At 36.9% G+C, this 16121-nt stretch overlaps 1 protein-coding gene across 1 annotated transcript in view; it reads left to right on the top strand.

Moving 5' to 3' along the window:
* The window catches only part of LOC128861819 (uncharacterized), a 186819-nt gene that overhangs the window by 88834 nt on the left and 81864 nt on the right, over positions 1–16121 (top strand). Inside the window, exon 3 of the mRNA XM_054100194.1 lies at positions 114–568. Coding sequence (XP_053956169.1) covers positions 534–568 — 35 coding nt within the window. The 5' untranslated portion in view covers positions 114–533. The remainder of the gene's footprint in view (positions 1–113; positions 569–16121) is intronic.

The following is a 16121-nucleotide window of genomic DNA, read 5'->3' as shown; positions in this document are numbered from 1 at the left end:
CACTATCGCATAATCCACAACTGATGCTTATTGTGAGTGATTAATCAATTTAGATGCAAAACGGCGAAATAAAAAAGGATTAAATTTATCTACAATAAAATAATTAATTTCAGTTGTCGTGTTTGTGCCCGAGCTTTAATTTATAAATTCTGGAAATTTCAAAGTTTTAAATTGCAACCAAATTCATACAAAACCAACAAAAAAGTAGAAAAGCGATCAGTGGAAATAAATTACTAAGTGAATTAAAACAAACAGCCAACCAGCAACACTTGGTTGCAAACAATTTACATTAGCATATACTGAGTACTGTTAAAACAACAACTTGGATAATAAAACAACAACAATATATACCAGCAGCAATTTACAATTGTGCAATTGATATCGCTTTGATGCCAATTAGCCAGATTGCCAGCTAAAACGCTGCCTGACTAACAGCCTCTGTGGAGCCACTTAACAGCAAACAAAACTATAAAGTAAATACAAGAAAAAACAACGAGAGTAGTCCAAATAAAAACAGCAACTTCAACTTCAATATGGATAGAGTAATTTTCGCCAGCTCAGCTATTTGGTGAGTAACCAAAATCATTGAATTTACACCTCTTTAATTATTGTGGCAATTAAGTACACTAAGACCCAAAAGTTTTAACTAAAAAGCAATTGATAAAATTTGTGTTAGTGAAGGTTCAATTTTTAATTGAGGTTTATATAAATCTTATAAATTATATTTAGACAGTTTAAAACATATAAGTTTCCATACTTCAGAAAAAAATTTAAGATTTTCATAACAGGTACTTGTTAAATAATTAGTTACTTTTTATATTAAATTTAATTGGATCCTTTTTTGACAAAAATTAGTAATAGCCTTTAGCGATTTTTAAAATAATTATTTTCTGCTCCTTTAATGATAAATTGGTACACTTGTGACTCTATTTAGCACTTCAACATCCCCCAAAAATCTTTTCTTTATAGGTTTTTACAGTGATCATATTAATTCTTTATTTGTTTATAAGCCATGTCGAGTTGACTTGTCAGTGTATTTTTTTTCAATCGAAAGAGCCGATTATCGTGTAGAGCGATAAAATGTTTTGTTTTTGAAGATTTATCAGCAACATAGAGTCTGTCTAATGGAACCGTGACTGGAAAATTTTAAACAGCCTCATTCTCCATTGCGAATGAATGGTCAGACGAACGAATCGTCTCCAGACGATTTAGTTAACCACTGACATTCCCTTCTTTGTTCGCCAACGCTTACGTTATAGCAGGATGGGAGTTCGATTCAGCATTTGTCATATATTTACGTAGTTACTATAACAAAAACAGTATTATTTTCGAAGACTTTTTCTTTTTTAAGCTAAGTTTTGGATATTTGGCAGTGTTGGTCTGCGTAATTTATATACTTATTTCTTTATAAATATAAACGTTTCTTTACAAAGGCGTTTTCTTGTTTCCATTATTCGCGTTTTTAGGCCTATGGATGTTATTGTTGATAGTGTAGATGTTTGTGGCTCTTGGTGTAGGTCATGGCATTGTTGGCTATAGTAAAATTACTGTTGTTTGAATTTGACATTACTCTTCGTTGTTTTGTCTATTATTCATCAGAGGGAATGCCATTTTCTTACGTTATAGCCTCAACTATTTCAGTCTGATTTTTATTTTCGAATTGCGGTATACAAATAGGCGAACGATAGGACTCTGACACGAAACGAACCTTCGTTTCTGAATAGGGAATGATGGGGCAATTGTGCCATTTGTTAGTTTTGTGAAAAATTTAGACGTCGAAAACGTTCATAAATAAATGAGTGCAACGGTAAACCGAAGTTAAGACCGTTGACGACTTACCTGAACGAGGTCAAAAATTCCCTCCAAACCAAGATCAAGAGAACATTAATTTTTTCGAGACAATTCCGAATTTATCGTCGCGTGAAGTTGAAGCAGCTTTAAGGAAAAATAGTGTTAATGTATGCAAAGGCATGATGCGAGGACGTATACGTGCTGAATACCGCAAATCTCGGAGTAAATTGAAAAAAGACTTGCATGGACAAAGGCAAATTCAGAACATAATTGGGCAAACGTAAGATTCACAGACGAATCTTGCTTTTGGGCGAATAATTGCATACGTCGGTCATGGTGTACTGAGGATAATCGACAACTTCAACTGCAATCGAACTGTTAAGCATCCAATTAAGTTTTATATTTGGGGCTATTTATCCGCAAAATGAATTGACCTTCATAGTCGTCTGATGACAACTTGATTGATATACTATTTTGCGGCCGCCGTAGCCGAATGGGTTGGTGCGTGACTACCATTTGAAGAAATGAAGAAAAAGTGTTTTCAGACTATGGCAAACCTCCGACTGTATTTGTGCCAAGAAAAAGCTCCTTCACTACATCCACATCTCGGTATAGTTCTTATAGTTCGCTGTTCCATCGGATACGGAACTCATTCGCAGCTATGCGAAGGGCACTAAAGATTTTTCGGAGAATTTTTGTCTCGAACGCTCCCAGTGCTCTTTCATCAGTTGTCGTCATCGTTCAAGTTTCTGCCAGTTGTGTCAAGTGCAAGCCCGTTGTGTCTAGGCGCACCATATGGCTTACTGATTTAGTTTTCCTGACCAGCATTAACCGACCGGGCTATATACTCATATGTATTTATGTATGTATGCATGTACATATGTATAAAAAATATGCGATTCCTCACATTGATTTTTGGTCTCAAGAGCCTATTACTGAATGCGATACCTCTTCTATATATGAATTAAATGCTTTCTTGCATATATTGTGGTGTTGTTTTTAATGTTGTTTCATTCAAATAGTTTTCATATTAAAACAAAACATGTTTTGAAAGTTGAGTTACCCAACATGAAACCTATGCTAGGCTGAAAGCTTATGTTGCTGTCATAATGCGCCCAACAACACAGTATCGTGCAAGTTATAAAAGTGTTCACGAAGTTATGACCCATCGTAAACTATTAAACCAAACTGATTAGAAATCAGTAATTAATTTCTTCATTGTTGGTAGTGGCTGCAATGCCATGAAAAAATGTGTGGCTGGAAATATGAAAAAGTGGAAAATATCATTATACTTAAATGCATACTTTTTTAGCTCACTGTATACCTGCACACTGTATACCTGAGTAAAATGGGTATCTTTCATTAAAAATGTGTTAATATTGGCTTAAGTTTGTGTTAGGCTATTTTGCCTTTCAAAAATCAAATAACCTTTGGATTGTTGGTTTATTACAATCATAACTGCATAGTACGATTTCATTGTTAGTTCCTTTGAGTGAAGGCTTAGTAAACACTAAAGCAAATTTTTACAATTTTGAAAGCTTATTCAGAAGTTCAAATTAATAGTAGAAAAAAATATTAAATTTCACTCCAGTGATAGATATGCACATATATCATATATATGCATTTGTATCTACAATAATTCCAGCTGAAATATTTGTTGCATTTTAAGCAATGAATGAATAATGAATTAATGACTCGTGCATACTTACATACAAATACGGTTCCCCAACTCATGATGTGATAGTCGAACTCTCTTCATAGGTTAGGACTAAATTTCCGTCTGTCCATCTGATGTTACATGCTTGAACTCTCTCTGCCTATGATGTCGATTGAATTTATTTTAATTGTAGGTATTTTAATTTAAGGGGTTCAAGCACTAAGACGGCAATACAATGGCAAACCCAGGCATAAATATGTTATAACTAGTATGCAAACCCAACCATAACTTCTATTATTCTTCTTGATTGGCGCGATAACCGCTTAAGCAGTTTTAGCCGAGTTTAACATACCAATTGAAGACAAGTTCTTCTCCACCGAAACTTTCCAACACAAAAGAGACAGTTTTTTCCTTCCAGCTGGTAACGCAGCGAATATCTCACAGCCGGAACGTTTGTATCCATTCGAATGACATGACCTAGCCAATAGAGTCTCCGGATCTTTATTCGCAGCATGCCGCCTCTGTATCTATGTCGCCGTAAAGCTCATACAGCTCATTATCCCATCGCCTGCCAACTGCAAGGTTCCAAAAATCTTCTACAGATTCACTCTCAAAAACAATCCAATGGAGGTCTCAGCGCTCTATCAGATACACTTTATATTTTACTGGCTTGACGTACATAAAATACCTCGAAGAATTGTGGGAACCTCGTTTTGAAAGCTTCAAGTATTACTGAGCATAGTCCAATTTATTTATGAAAATTAAATCAAATTTGTTCACAAAAATTTGGAACCAAAAAAGTATATTCTTTAAGTATATTTTAACCTTAAAATATTCAATTACAAAAACGAGCTCCACAGATATATCACTTTGAAAAATCTCTTTGAAAATTCATCTCATAAATCTCAAAATTATTAATCAATTGTAAATTTTTTTCAGTATTCACATTCTACCTCTGTGGTAGTAAATAAATGCAACAACTACTTTTCAGAACAGACCTTAAAATATTTAGGAGTTGTGGATGTCAGAAAATTGCCTTAAAAGCATGTGGCGAACCATTTTCGTTTTATTGTGCCTTTTAGCGTACCATGACGTGGTCGGCATCACTGCTTTGGCAAATTTAAGCCAGGACAAACATTTCTACTGAAGTTTTAATGTGAGATAAAAAGATATATGGTCGGCGTTAAAAATATGTAAAAAGTATTTTACCATAATACATTCCCGTTGTGTTATAATTAGTAAAGAATTATTGACGTATTAGTTGAAGGCAAAATTTTTAAGAATTTTTTAAATTAAAATTCGGTATATTCAAAAGCTAAGCAAGTATGACACAGTGTCAGTTTGGGTAAACTCTATCGTTTGGTTTGCTCGACAATTCAAGAATTCTAATTCTGAATTTTCTTGACAAAGAAATCGTTGTAATCGGATACTTACTTTAAGAGACTTACTTTACAAGCATCAATATTAATATGTAATTTATTTTAAGTATTTATTACCTTAGTTTAGTTTTTCCCAAAAAATGATTGCAAGACTCGTTTTCTGCAGGAGCTGGCCCTCTTAAGCAAAGTTACTCAAATTTAGTAATATTGATAAACCGAAATTTTAGAAAGCGAGCGGTGTCGCATCCATTTTCCCGTTATATGACTTAATAATACTTGACTTTAACTTAACTTGCTCTCCATCTCCTCTAGATCCGACATAAATACATATTATTGAGATCGGACTAAATTTTCATCCATCCATGTGACGTTACAAGCTTTAACTCTCATTGTCTATGAGATTGTCTTAATCGCAAAAATTAACAGACAGCTCGAATAAAATTATACTAAAATCTACCTGGGCATCTAATCTAACTGCACCATTTCAAGGCGAGTTTAGTCCTAGTTTACTTTTACGAAATTTATTTTTTTCATCATAGAAACTAGGGCAAATTTTCTTTTTACTATGTAGTCATTGCATCATAAGTCTGGCGATAAAACACTACTATTTTCCGCTGTCTGCTTTTTTTTTTGTTTTTTTGGTTGTTAGAAATGAAGTATTTAATTGTAAAAATATGTATATCACCTTTAAGAGATTTGTAATTTCGTTCGAATCTCATCTTTCCAGTGCAGACATTTGGCTGTTCTTTGTAATCGCTGTATATACTTTAAAGTCTTCTTAACTTCTTCTACTCGTATCTATATAATCTCGCTGTAACAGAATTTCTTTATTTTCGATGTAAAACCGGCAGCGATTAGCATTCAAATGATTGTGTCTCTTTTGTCGGCGGAAAATTCAACAAACGATGCCTTGAATGGAACTAAGTAATGTATAATTGCAGTGGCAGATCACTATCGTACGCACGACATAAGTATGTGCATACATACGCACGCACACGCACACATACTCGTACATTCCAAATAAACCTGCATACGCTTCTACTTTAGCTTAGCGTAAAGCGAAATTAACATTTAAAGTGGTTAGCGGCTTTTTGTTGTTTACATTGATTTCGGAACTTTCCTATCGTTGCTGCGCTTTTATCTTCTTTTCCATGGTTGAAGTGACAGCCAAAATTAGATGCGTTTTGGCTGGAACATTTTTTTTGTTTCACTCACAATGGATGTAGTGCCGAAACGCGGCAGCCATTATTGGCATTCAAGTGCTGCCAAAGAGTGTTGTTGTCTAGTTGGAGAACATTTAAGGATTCATTGGAATTTGCTGCATGACTAAGGTGAGGGGAAGAATACTGAAGCAGTGGCTTTCATTAGTCATTTTGCCAAGCTGTGTGATGAATACGTACTTTGGCATCGATACAGAATGCCGGGCGTATTGTTTGGTACATTAGTGCATGAGAGATAAGAGCATTTGACGTTTTTTATATGACATTGACATATAATTAGTTACCTTCCATACTTTAACATATTATTCCGCAAACTACGTAAGCACTACCAGTTTTTACGAACTGTAGGGATATATAATACAATCATTTCAAAATCTGTATTTATTTAACAAATTTCACAGAGTGTTTCCACTACGCCATACTCAGTTCTAGCATTGCAAATAAGGAAAATTTTGACCTAACACACAGATTATCAACCAAATATCAACACCAACGGCGTAAAATGCTAATCAGTGCGTTCAGTCACCATATTTGTTCACGCCTCTCTTAATAATTCATCGTCGCCGCCAGTTCGTAGCGTTTTTACCGAATACTTTTATTTAAACAAAAAACAATAATTATTTCAATAAGTTAATTATTTATATATTCCCCATTGCTGTTTAAAACCTCTTCCCACCTCTCGACCAATTTGTTGATGCCGTTCCCCTAAAAATCACCTGGTCTGGTGTCTAAGAAGTTGTGGATCCAGGTTTTAAGAACCTCTTTGTTATCGAAGGTTTGACAGGAAAAGTTAGGGAAAAGAAGGTAATAGGTCGGTGTATGGTCCGAGAATACGACGGATGCTGAGGGAACTCCCATTCCAACTCTTGAAGTGCGACTTTGATTACTTGTGCAACATGGGACCTGTCATTTCGTGAAGGAGTATGGTTAGACCATGTCGATCAGGTATTTTCACTTGAATGGACAATGAAGAGCTCCTTGATCACCATGGCATTCTTTTCGAGCATTTCCTTGGCAACCATGCCCTCCTAGTCCACCAACCACATATTGTGATCTTCTTTGTTTTTTTCGTTGAGCTCGCGAGAAACATAACGACAGAAAAAAGTACAGATTTTCGGACTCAGCGAAACGTTTTGTGGGAAATTGGACGCTTCCATTCTTGGGTAAAACAGTTATTAGTTACTCATAAACCTGTTTTAGGTGTTTTTTCCAAACAATTTTTTGGGATGGGAAATAGGATTGTAATACGCTGGCACTTTAAAGTTTAATATTTTTGGGGAAAATTTCACTAGGTTTGGTTGGTTCAATGTGCATATTTGAACATAACATAAAGCTAAAGGAATTCTGCTATGAAACTTTCAGAGAAAATTGGGCATAGTCTCAGTTTTTAATGAAAAAACAAAATAAGAAAAATCTGAGAAGGGGTGTTTTCCTTAAAGACCAAAAAGCAGTTTCCCAGCAAAATTTCTATTGATAGTACATTTATCCCAAAAAAACAAAAAGGTTTATAAAAATCTTGAAATAAATCTGAAAATAACTTTTTTTCTAATTCATACTTCTGGCTTATACTTGAGCCTACAAATTAACCAATTTTTTCAGAAATATTCAAGACCATGCACAGAATGCTTGGATATTTTAACATGGAATCACTCATCTGCATGCAGAATCTGCTATGGCAGAATATGTCGAGTGCTTAAACCGCCTATGAATTTCGTTCCTGCGGCTCTAATTAGTTTTTGGTACATCATAAATCATGGCCCCAAGTGCCTAGATTTTTTTAAATATTCAAAGCAAATCAAGTTGGTGATTACAGAGAAAAACTTTAGACTGTTCTGCTCGCATTAGGATAACCCAAAGGAGAGGACTGTCGTTTCTCTTGACTGCCCAAGTCCCCAAATAAGTGGTTCACCACAATCGAAATGACACTATTTTCAAATATATCGGATATCAATGTATTCGAAAATATTAGACAATTTCACGTTTGTTGTTGCAGTAGTGCAAGCACCCACATGCAAATGCGTACACGTACTTGCGTAGCTGTGTATGTATGCACCCAAAAAAGTGCACTTGTGCATTAAACTTTATGCGGCAGCAGTTTTTGTTTATGCAACGATTGCCCTATTTTTAAAAATAGCACAGATCGACTCCAGACGTTTGTACACACGAGCATAAGCCTACTGAGGCGAAATATTTTCCACTACGCGCAAAACATTGAGAAAATATCTTCAGCAAATTGGTGACGCTTTGAAAAGCCAAACAATAGATTTCTTCTTCAATACAGTCGTACAAGTAAAAAAAAAGGAAAATGAATATGGTTTTTCGTGCTACTAAAGCTCAACTAAAAATATTCCCATTCTGTGATGTGAAAATTTCATTTTGGAATAGAAAGGAAATATGAAAGAAAATAAGCTCATCGTGTGTCAGTACTAAATGCCTCTGAAAAAACCCAAACTTATTGGAAAGCAAAATAAGATGTTAATTTATTATATTCAAATAAGCGTCTTTGCGGTGGAATAGCCCCAACTTCACGGAGAGCCAAAAAAGGTCCAATGCACAAATCAAACATTTAAAGTAATGATGATTTTTTTCTTTCGTGGGCAGAGTGGCTTTAATGTCTTTGGACTAGCATTTAACATATTTCTGTTATAGCTAGCGAGGACGCCTCCTTTTAAAAAGGATCACCGAAGAGGAACGGAAAATACCAGACCCGGGTGCCCAGCCGAAGGTATTAAAAAAGGTGTCCAACGGAGGGCGAAAATCGACAAAGAGATGGTGAGTGTCGATGTTTATTTCGCTAGTGTTTTTCTAGGCCCTGCTGATTGTTAATTTTCCATGTCTAAAGTTTCACTGAATAGGTGCAATTAGTTGGTTGATGGCTTCAGCTTTCTGCGCTTGTACTACCGATTCCTTATGAGGAATGGTTAGAATGCTAGTTTCACAAGATTGCTGGATCACTTTTTTATGGTTTGGGCAAGGAGCACACTTAAATTCCGATCGATAGGCAAGCATTCATGCAGCTATATTTTAATAGAAGGATGTACTATTGCTATTCGCACTTCGTCATGGTCGGGACGCGGTACGACAGTACCGTCGTCAACGATTGGTGAGATCGGGAGTATTTCTCAGCCATATCTATTTAGCAGGAGCAGCTCTTGAAACAGGGTCTCAACTGAGGCTTTGTTTTATTTTTCATTGTTTTACGTGGCGGGTCCCAAGTTCAACCCACAGCGTCACTCTTTGGGATTTAAACTTCTTATACATATTTTTATAGTGAGCAGCTTGCTCTTAGACAGGCCCAGCTTAATGAATTCTTAAACCGAAAAGCTTCACTTTTTTCTCTCGTGTCCTATGTCTCCACGGGTTGGCTACCGCATCTCACACAAAGATTGCTCACGATGCGAAGGGGGTAAGGATCAGGTGGACGCAAGAGTCGGGATGGAGCATATTCGCATAACTATAACTGTATAGCCAGGGGTACCACTATATCCCATTGCACTCCAGAAGGCTTATGATCTAATAAAAAATATATTTTCCTGATATCAACTATTTCTGATTGGATGATGATGCGGAAACAATCTCCGGAAATTAAATTAGATGGACTTCTATTCATTGATATAATTTAACCAACTTGTTGTATATTATCTCTTATCCCTCCCAAAAACTTTCAATGGTGCGCAATTATGCACATACAATTTTTTAAAGAAAAAACATTAATAATGGAAACACCTTCTTTGCATTTTTCCGTAAGCCTACATTGATTTATAAGTGTGTGTAATACTCTGCTTCACAGCAATGTTATAAATACTTAGTTCTCACTTATAGAATGTTTCGAATTCTTGTTTACGTATACCATAATTTAAGTATCTTCTGATTGTATGTGGCATCGCAAGAAATCGTAAGAGTTTATTCGCATATTTGAAATGTTTTTTTTTTGTTCTTTCCGGCGGCGGTTGAACTTTTACTCTAATTTAGCAGTTGTTTTCCTTCTGCTCCTACGCAATGGTCCGCTGCCAAATCAGTATAGTCGCTGCCACCTCAACGAACTATTATATATTAGATATTTTCTAAATAACTTTTTTCACCTCTTAGCACTTTTTGGCTGCGTTGATGTACTACCGCAACCACTTTTGGCAACCATCAGCAGACGCCAACCACCGGCCGGAGGCATTGCCATCAACGCGCTCACTATGACAAATATGAATTGCAAATCTGTAAACTTGGCGCTTAGCCAGCAATTTTGAATTCACTCAGAAATTGTCATTATTCATTAATGCGAGTGCTATGTGTGTATGTGAGTATGTACGTGCAAATCTGTTTGGATGCTTCTACAAATTTGTGGAAAGGGAAATATTTTATTTATGTACTTACACTTACACCAGACTAAGTACTGTGCAAGCATTACTTTTTTCTCCAACGAAAACGTACTACGTTTCAAGACCTGCATTTATGTGTGCAGTGCCGGATTTACACAAAATGCCGCCCTGTGCACCATGAAGAATGCCGCCTTAATTTTTTAAATTTGTGTGTGCGTGTTTGTATTATAGTACAGAAAATAGTCGTTACACAATAAACAGAAAATGAACGTTCTGCGCTGCAGTTTGTTGACGCTAATGTGTTAAGGTAGGAGTCTGGTAACTTATTTTGAAAATTTCGAATTTCGGTTTTTTACATATTTTGAAAGTGCGATATATTGGTAATATACTGTACAAATTTTAGACCGAAATTCGAAATATTGACGAAATTATAGCACCTACATGAGAGCGGCTCGTACTTGCGCGCGCTAAGCCGCTAAAACTTTAAACGCGTTTTTCTCAAAACAACGTTTTTCCGGATGGCCGTCGTGAAAACAAATTTTCTATCTAACGGATTGAGCTGAAATTTAGATTTAATTTAATTTATTTCGTCCCTAACTTTCCATTTTTTAGTCCGATTTCCACTTCAAAAAAAAAGCCATTTTCTTACGAAGTAAGAATTGTTAGTATGTTATTGTTAATATGTTATTTTTTGTCAAAATCATTTGATCTTACTACCGGCCAGAACGACAAACATACTGATTAATAAGCAATTTGGTTTTTCTGTTTCAGATGACCACAAGTGACGAAATCACGCCGGCCAGCCACTATAGCTCTTTTTTTTGCCGCTTGCTGCAGTGTACAAAAATAGTATCAAAACATTAAAAAAAAAAAGTTTTTTGTACACCTTCTGATACCTTTAATAACATATCAGAAAATCAAACCGATTGAATTTTATTTTCCCTTCCAAATAATGTCCCAAACATGCCCTTAAAAAACGTGTAAGTTACCAGACTACTATTCGATATGCTATCTCCACATTTGGAAACTCAGTGTTTAACTCGTTCGTCCGCAGAAGGTTCAGAAGGTCGGATGGCGAGTTACGTTCTATTTTTCGTTCAGAACAGTACGCGTGAAAGTGAATCATTTCGTCAGTGAATGAAATCTCAAGGTCTGAAGTATAAGCTTATCTCAAATATTCCGATCTTTCACGAAGCTCTTTGAAATTCAAACCTCAAAAATCAGTAATCACTGAAAATTTCTCGTATAATCTTTCATATGCTTGGGTTCTCTTTCTCAATTCTGAATCAACGTTGTCTAGTATGATATTGAAGGTATTTCTCGAAAATTATCGCTTCCTGTCAACTGAACTTCCCCATCTCTTGATTCGTCAGCTTGTAACTTTCTTCTTCTTTTTCTCGAAACAGTCGTCTGATATTCTTGACTCTCTGACATGTTCAACGCTTCTTTTCCATAAACTTCAAATTGCATTCGTGTATCTGCTACTACTTTTATTAGTTCACGATAGTCATTAACTACATCAGTAATGTTGATTTCAACTTTCTGTAATCTTTTACTAACCGCGAGGAATCGTGATAGTAAAAAATGCCAAAGAATGTGCATGAATGTTATCTCAAGTCTTTAGTTGAATAATCAGTACTCTAGCTTCTTGTCGCGTTATAGCATTCTCACTTACATCTTCCTTGAATAAGATCGGAGTTTGAATGATTTTGCCATAGTAGTCAAAGATAGTAGACAAAATATTTTGTTACATCAATACGGTTATCTATGTATTATTAAGAACATATGCTAATAAAAAAGCATTTGAATGCTTTTACTGTATGCACCTGCTTTCTAACCTTGTTTTAGAAGGACTGTCGGTTTTTAACAATTTAATATACAAAATCGAATGAGTGATCAATTTTTTCCTGCGCCACATTTGCGCTAACCGGACTCTCTCCAACTTCGAAATATTTTTGTTATTGCGAATAAAATCAATTTTTATGCCCTAGAGAAGTCAATGAATAAAATCGCTCTGGCGGGTATTGTGGGCCACGTATTATATAACCATAGATAACGATTATTTCTGCGTGCACGAAGGTTTCTGAAGATTGAATTGCGAACAAACTAATTCTCACTCACTTTTTGTCACTCGAATCACACAGTAATGCATTCGAGAGATTTTACGTAATTTAAATAAAAATGTTATTTTATACATTAAAACCATGACGTTTTTCAATAAAAGGTTTGGTTTCCCACAATTTCCGACACTGTCGGGTAATGTGGGCCAAAACACTTTTTTTTAGGAACGTATAATTAACGTTCAGAAATTAACTTTGTTAGAAATTAATTCGAGATGAGCTTCTTATTTTGTCCATAAGCGTTTTCCCTAAGGTGGCCCCTAATACCCGCCGCTCCTCGAGTATACATATTTTCTTTTTTCAATTTTCTTCTCCAAGTTTTGCCGCCCTTCTAGAATCTGCCGCCCTGTGCGCAGGCACCGTTGGCACTTAGTGTAAATCCGCCACTGTATGTGTACATGCGTGTGTTGGTGTACGCACAGGGTGGTCCATATAGGGGTTTTTTGATTAAATTAAAAGTTATTTTATGTAGGGAACACTTCTCGAGCCTGCTAAATAGTGATAGATGCGCATGTTATAGAGAATGTGAAGATCCCGATACCTCAATGGCTGACGACGGAATTGTCGTTCCGCTCCCGACCATGACAAGGTGAGAATAGCGATAACGTGGCTAAAGAACAACAAAGCCGCGGGCGCCAACGGGCTGGCGGCTAAACTATTCAAACATGACGGCGAGGAGCTGGTAAGGTGCATGCATCAGCTTCTATGCAAAATATGGTCGGATGAAAGCATGCCTGCCGATTGGAATTTAAGTGTGCTCTGCCCAATTCATAAGAAGGGTGATTCTGCAATCTGGGCCAATTACCGCGGGATTAGTCTTCTAAATGTTGCCCATAAGGTTTTAGCGTATTGTGTGAACGGCTGAAGACCACCATAACCAACTGATTGGACCTTATCAGTGTGGCCTTAGACCTAGAAAGTCTACCATCGACCCAATATTTACAATACGCCAAATCTTGGAAAATACCCATGAGAGGAGAATCGACACTCACATTCTTTTCGTCGACTATCAAAGCTGCTTTCGACAGCACGAAAAGGAATTATCTGTATGCCGCGATGTCTGAATTTGGTATCCCCACAAAATTAATACGGCTTTGCAAAATGACGTTGCTTAGCACCAGCAGCGCCGTCAGAATTGGGAAGGACCTCTCCGAGCCGTTTGATACCAAACGAGGTTTCATACATGGTGACTCGCTAACCTAAAGTTGGAGAACATCGTACGAGCCGCAGAACTTAATCGCTCAGGCACAATATTTTATAAGAGCGTACAATTATTGGCGTATGCCGATGATATTGACATTATCGGCCTTAACAACCGCGCTGTTAGTTCTGCCTTTTCCAAACTGGATAAAGAGGCAAAGCGAATGGGTTTGGTGGTGAACGAGGACAAAACTAAGTGCCTCCTGTCTTCAAACAAACAGTCGGCGCACTTGCGTATCGGCACCCATGTCACTGTTTATTTAGGAACCAGCATAAACACCGATAACAATATCAGCCTTGAACTCTAATGTAGAATCTCTCTTGCCAACAAGTGCTACTTTGGACGAAGTAGGCAACTGAACAAAACTAACACTCTACAAAACTCTCATCATATTCGTCCTAACGTATGGAGCAGAAGCGTGGACGATGACAACATCCGATGAAGCGACACTTGGAGTGCTTGTGAGAAAGATTCTGCGTAAGATTTTTGGACCTTTGCACGTTGACAACGGCGAATATCGCAGGCGATGGAACGATTAGCTGTATGAGCTTTACGATGACATAGTCATAGCGCAGCGAATAAAGATCCAGCGGTTACGCTGGCTGAGTCATGTTGTCCGAATGGATACAAACGCTCCGGCTCTGAAAGTATGCGATGCGGTACCAGCTAGTGGTAGGAGAGGAAAAGAAAGATCTCCTCTACATTGGAGAGATCAGTTGGAGAAGGACTTGACTTCAACGACTGGCGCGCTTTATTAAACTCGACCAGAATCGCGTAAGCGGTTATCGCGCCAATTAAGAAGAAGAAGAAATGCTACTTTAACAGTTGCAGTGGAACAATGGCCGCTGTGAATCTTGACATGAAGTCAGTAGCATGACTCCGCGGAAGGAAATGAACCGATTTAAGCTTAAACAAGGCGAGGAAATATTGCAGACTTGTTTCCAAAGTCAGTGTTTTATAGCCAAAATATTGCGTTTATTTAAAAGAAGTTAACATCTTTAAATATCCTCTTTATCAATTTGACCTTTTTTCCTTAAGAAACTCATTTTCATATCGGCCTTCTTTATTTTCAAATGGCAGGTTACATAGTTATGATAAATGGTCGTTTGTGGCCGGAAATTTAAGACGTGCATTTGTACGATTTTCGCTTTCAACGCCTACCACAGAGTTTATGTCACAATTAGTCTTTTACGCATCAAAATCGGTAGTCGTTTTGTGAGACATCACGGCGATGTCAATTGGGCATCCCGGAGTTGCGCTTTGATGTCATTAGGAATTTTTCGAGTGGATTCATTAACGTTTCAACCCTTCAAGGCCTTGGAAAACTATGTTAACAGGATTACCTGGTGCAAAGCCCGCTTATGGAGCCACGTAAACGAAAACGTGTCCTATAAATAATGCCAAAGCTTGCTCTTACGAATAAATCAATAATGCACCAAAAAAAGTATTTTCAGTTAATTGTTTTTGAATTTTTAAAGAGAAAGATATGAACCACCCTGTACAGATTCGCTTGCCTATTTTCAATGTAATTTTATAATGGATGGGCATGGAAATAAGCTTTTGGATTAATGTTAAGCAGTTGGCATACAAATTAATGAAAAAGTAATATCGCACAATATTGACTGATTCAGATCGATTATCCCTCCGCTTTTTGTTGTGCTTATAGACATTATTTACCCTACATATCTGCGTTGCTTTCCAATAACACTGCCCTGCAAATTTCAATTTTTCTGATGCGAATAAGATGTGACCTAGTGTTCCCGAAGGGAATTTTCGCGCTGAGCACGAATCCGAGTTCAAAAATTTTCCATCTCGTCAGGTTTTCGAGAAAAAGGGGGTTGAACCCCCTAAAAATAGCGTATGTTCGCATGCACCCTTAGAGTAGGGGGTGTACTTATGTCTACGGGGGTAGGGGGGTTTGAATTCGATTTTTTTTATTTCTTTTTAAATGGAATGTTTGACTTCAGATGTGTAATCAGCGACACTAAATACCTTAGGAACACTGCACTTTTCATTATATCTTATCTTGGGTGTAGATAAGTTCCTATGTTCATTTTTTTCTCTACCCCCGTAGACATAAGTACACCCCCTACTCTAAGGGTGCATGCGAACAATTTGGGGTTGGGCTTATTTCAAAGAGCAAAGTTCAACCTTCAATTACTGACAATAACGAAGATCGTAGCACGTTAGGGTTCTGCTCCACAATTTTTGAAAAATGGCCAAATACGCTATTTTTAGGGGTTTCAACCCCCTTTTTCTCGAAAACCTGACGTGATGGAAAATTTTTGAACTCGGATTCGTGCTTAGCGCGAAAATTCCCTTCGGGATCACTAGGTCCCATCTTATTCGCAAAACCGATTCAGGGCAGTGTAATTTTAATGAGAAACATTTTCATAGCTTGTAGGGTTTAGTCCGTTCTGCGGCATATTTACCAGGTCTA

This window comes from Anastrepha ludens, chromosome 4 (assembly GCF_028408465.1).
Source record: "Anastrepha ludens isolate Willacy chromosome 4, idAnaLude1.1, whole genome shotgun sequence".
NCBI lineage: Eukaryota > Metazoa > Arthropoda > Insecta > Diptera > Tephritidae > Anastrepha > Anastrepha ludens.
Note: the sequence above shows the minus strand (reverse complement) of the source record. Positions and strands in the feature narration are given on the sequence as shown.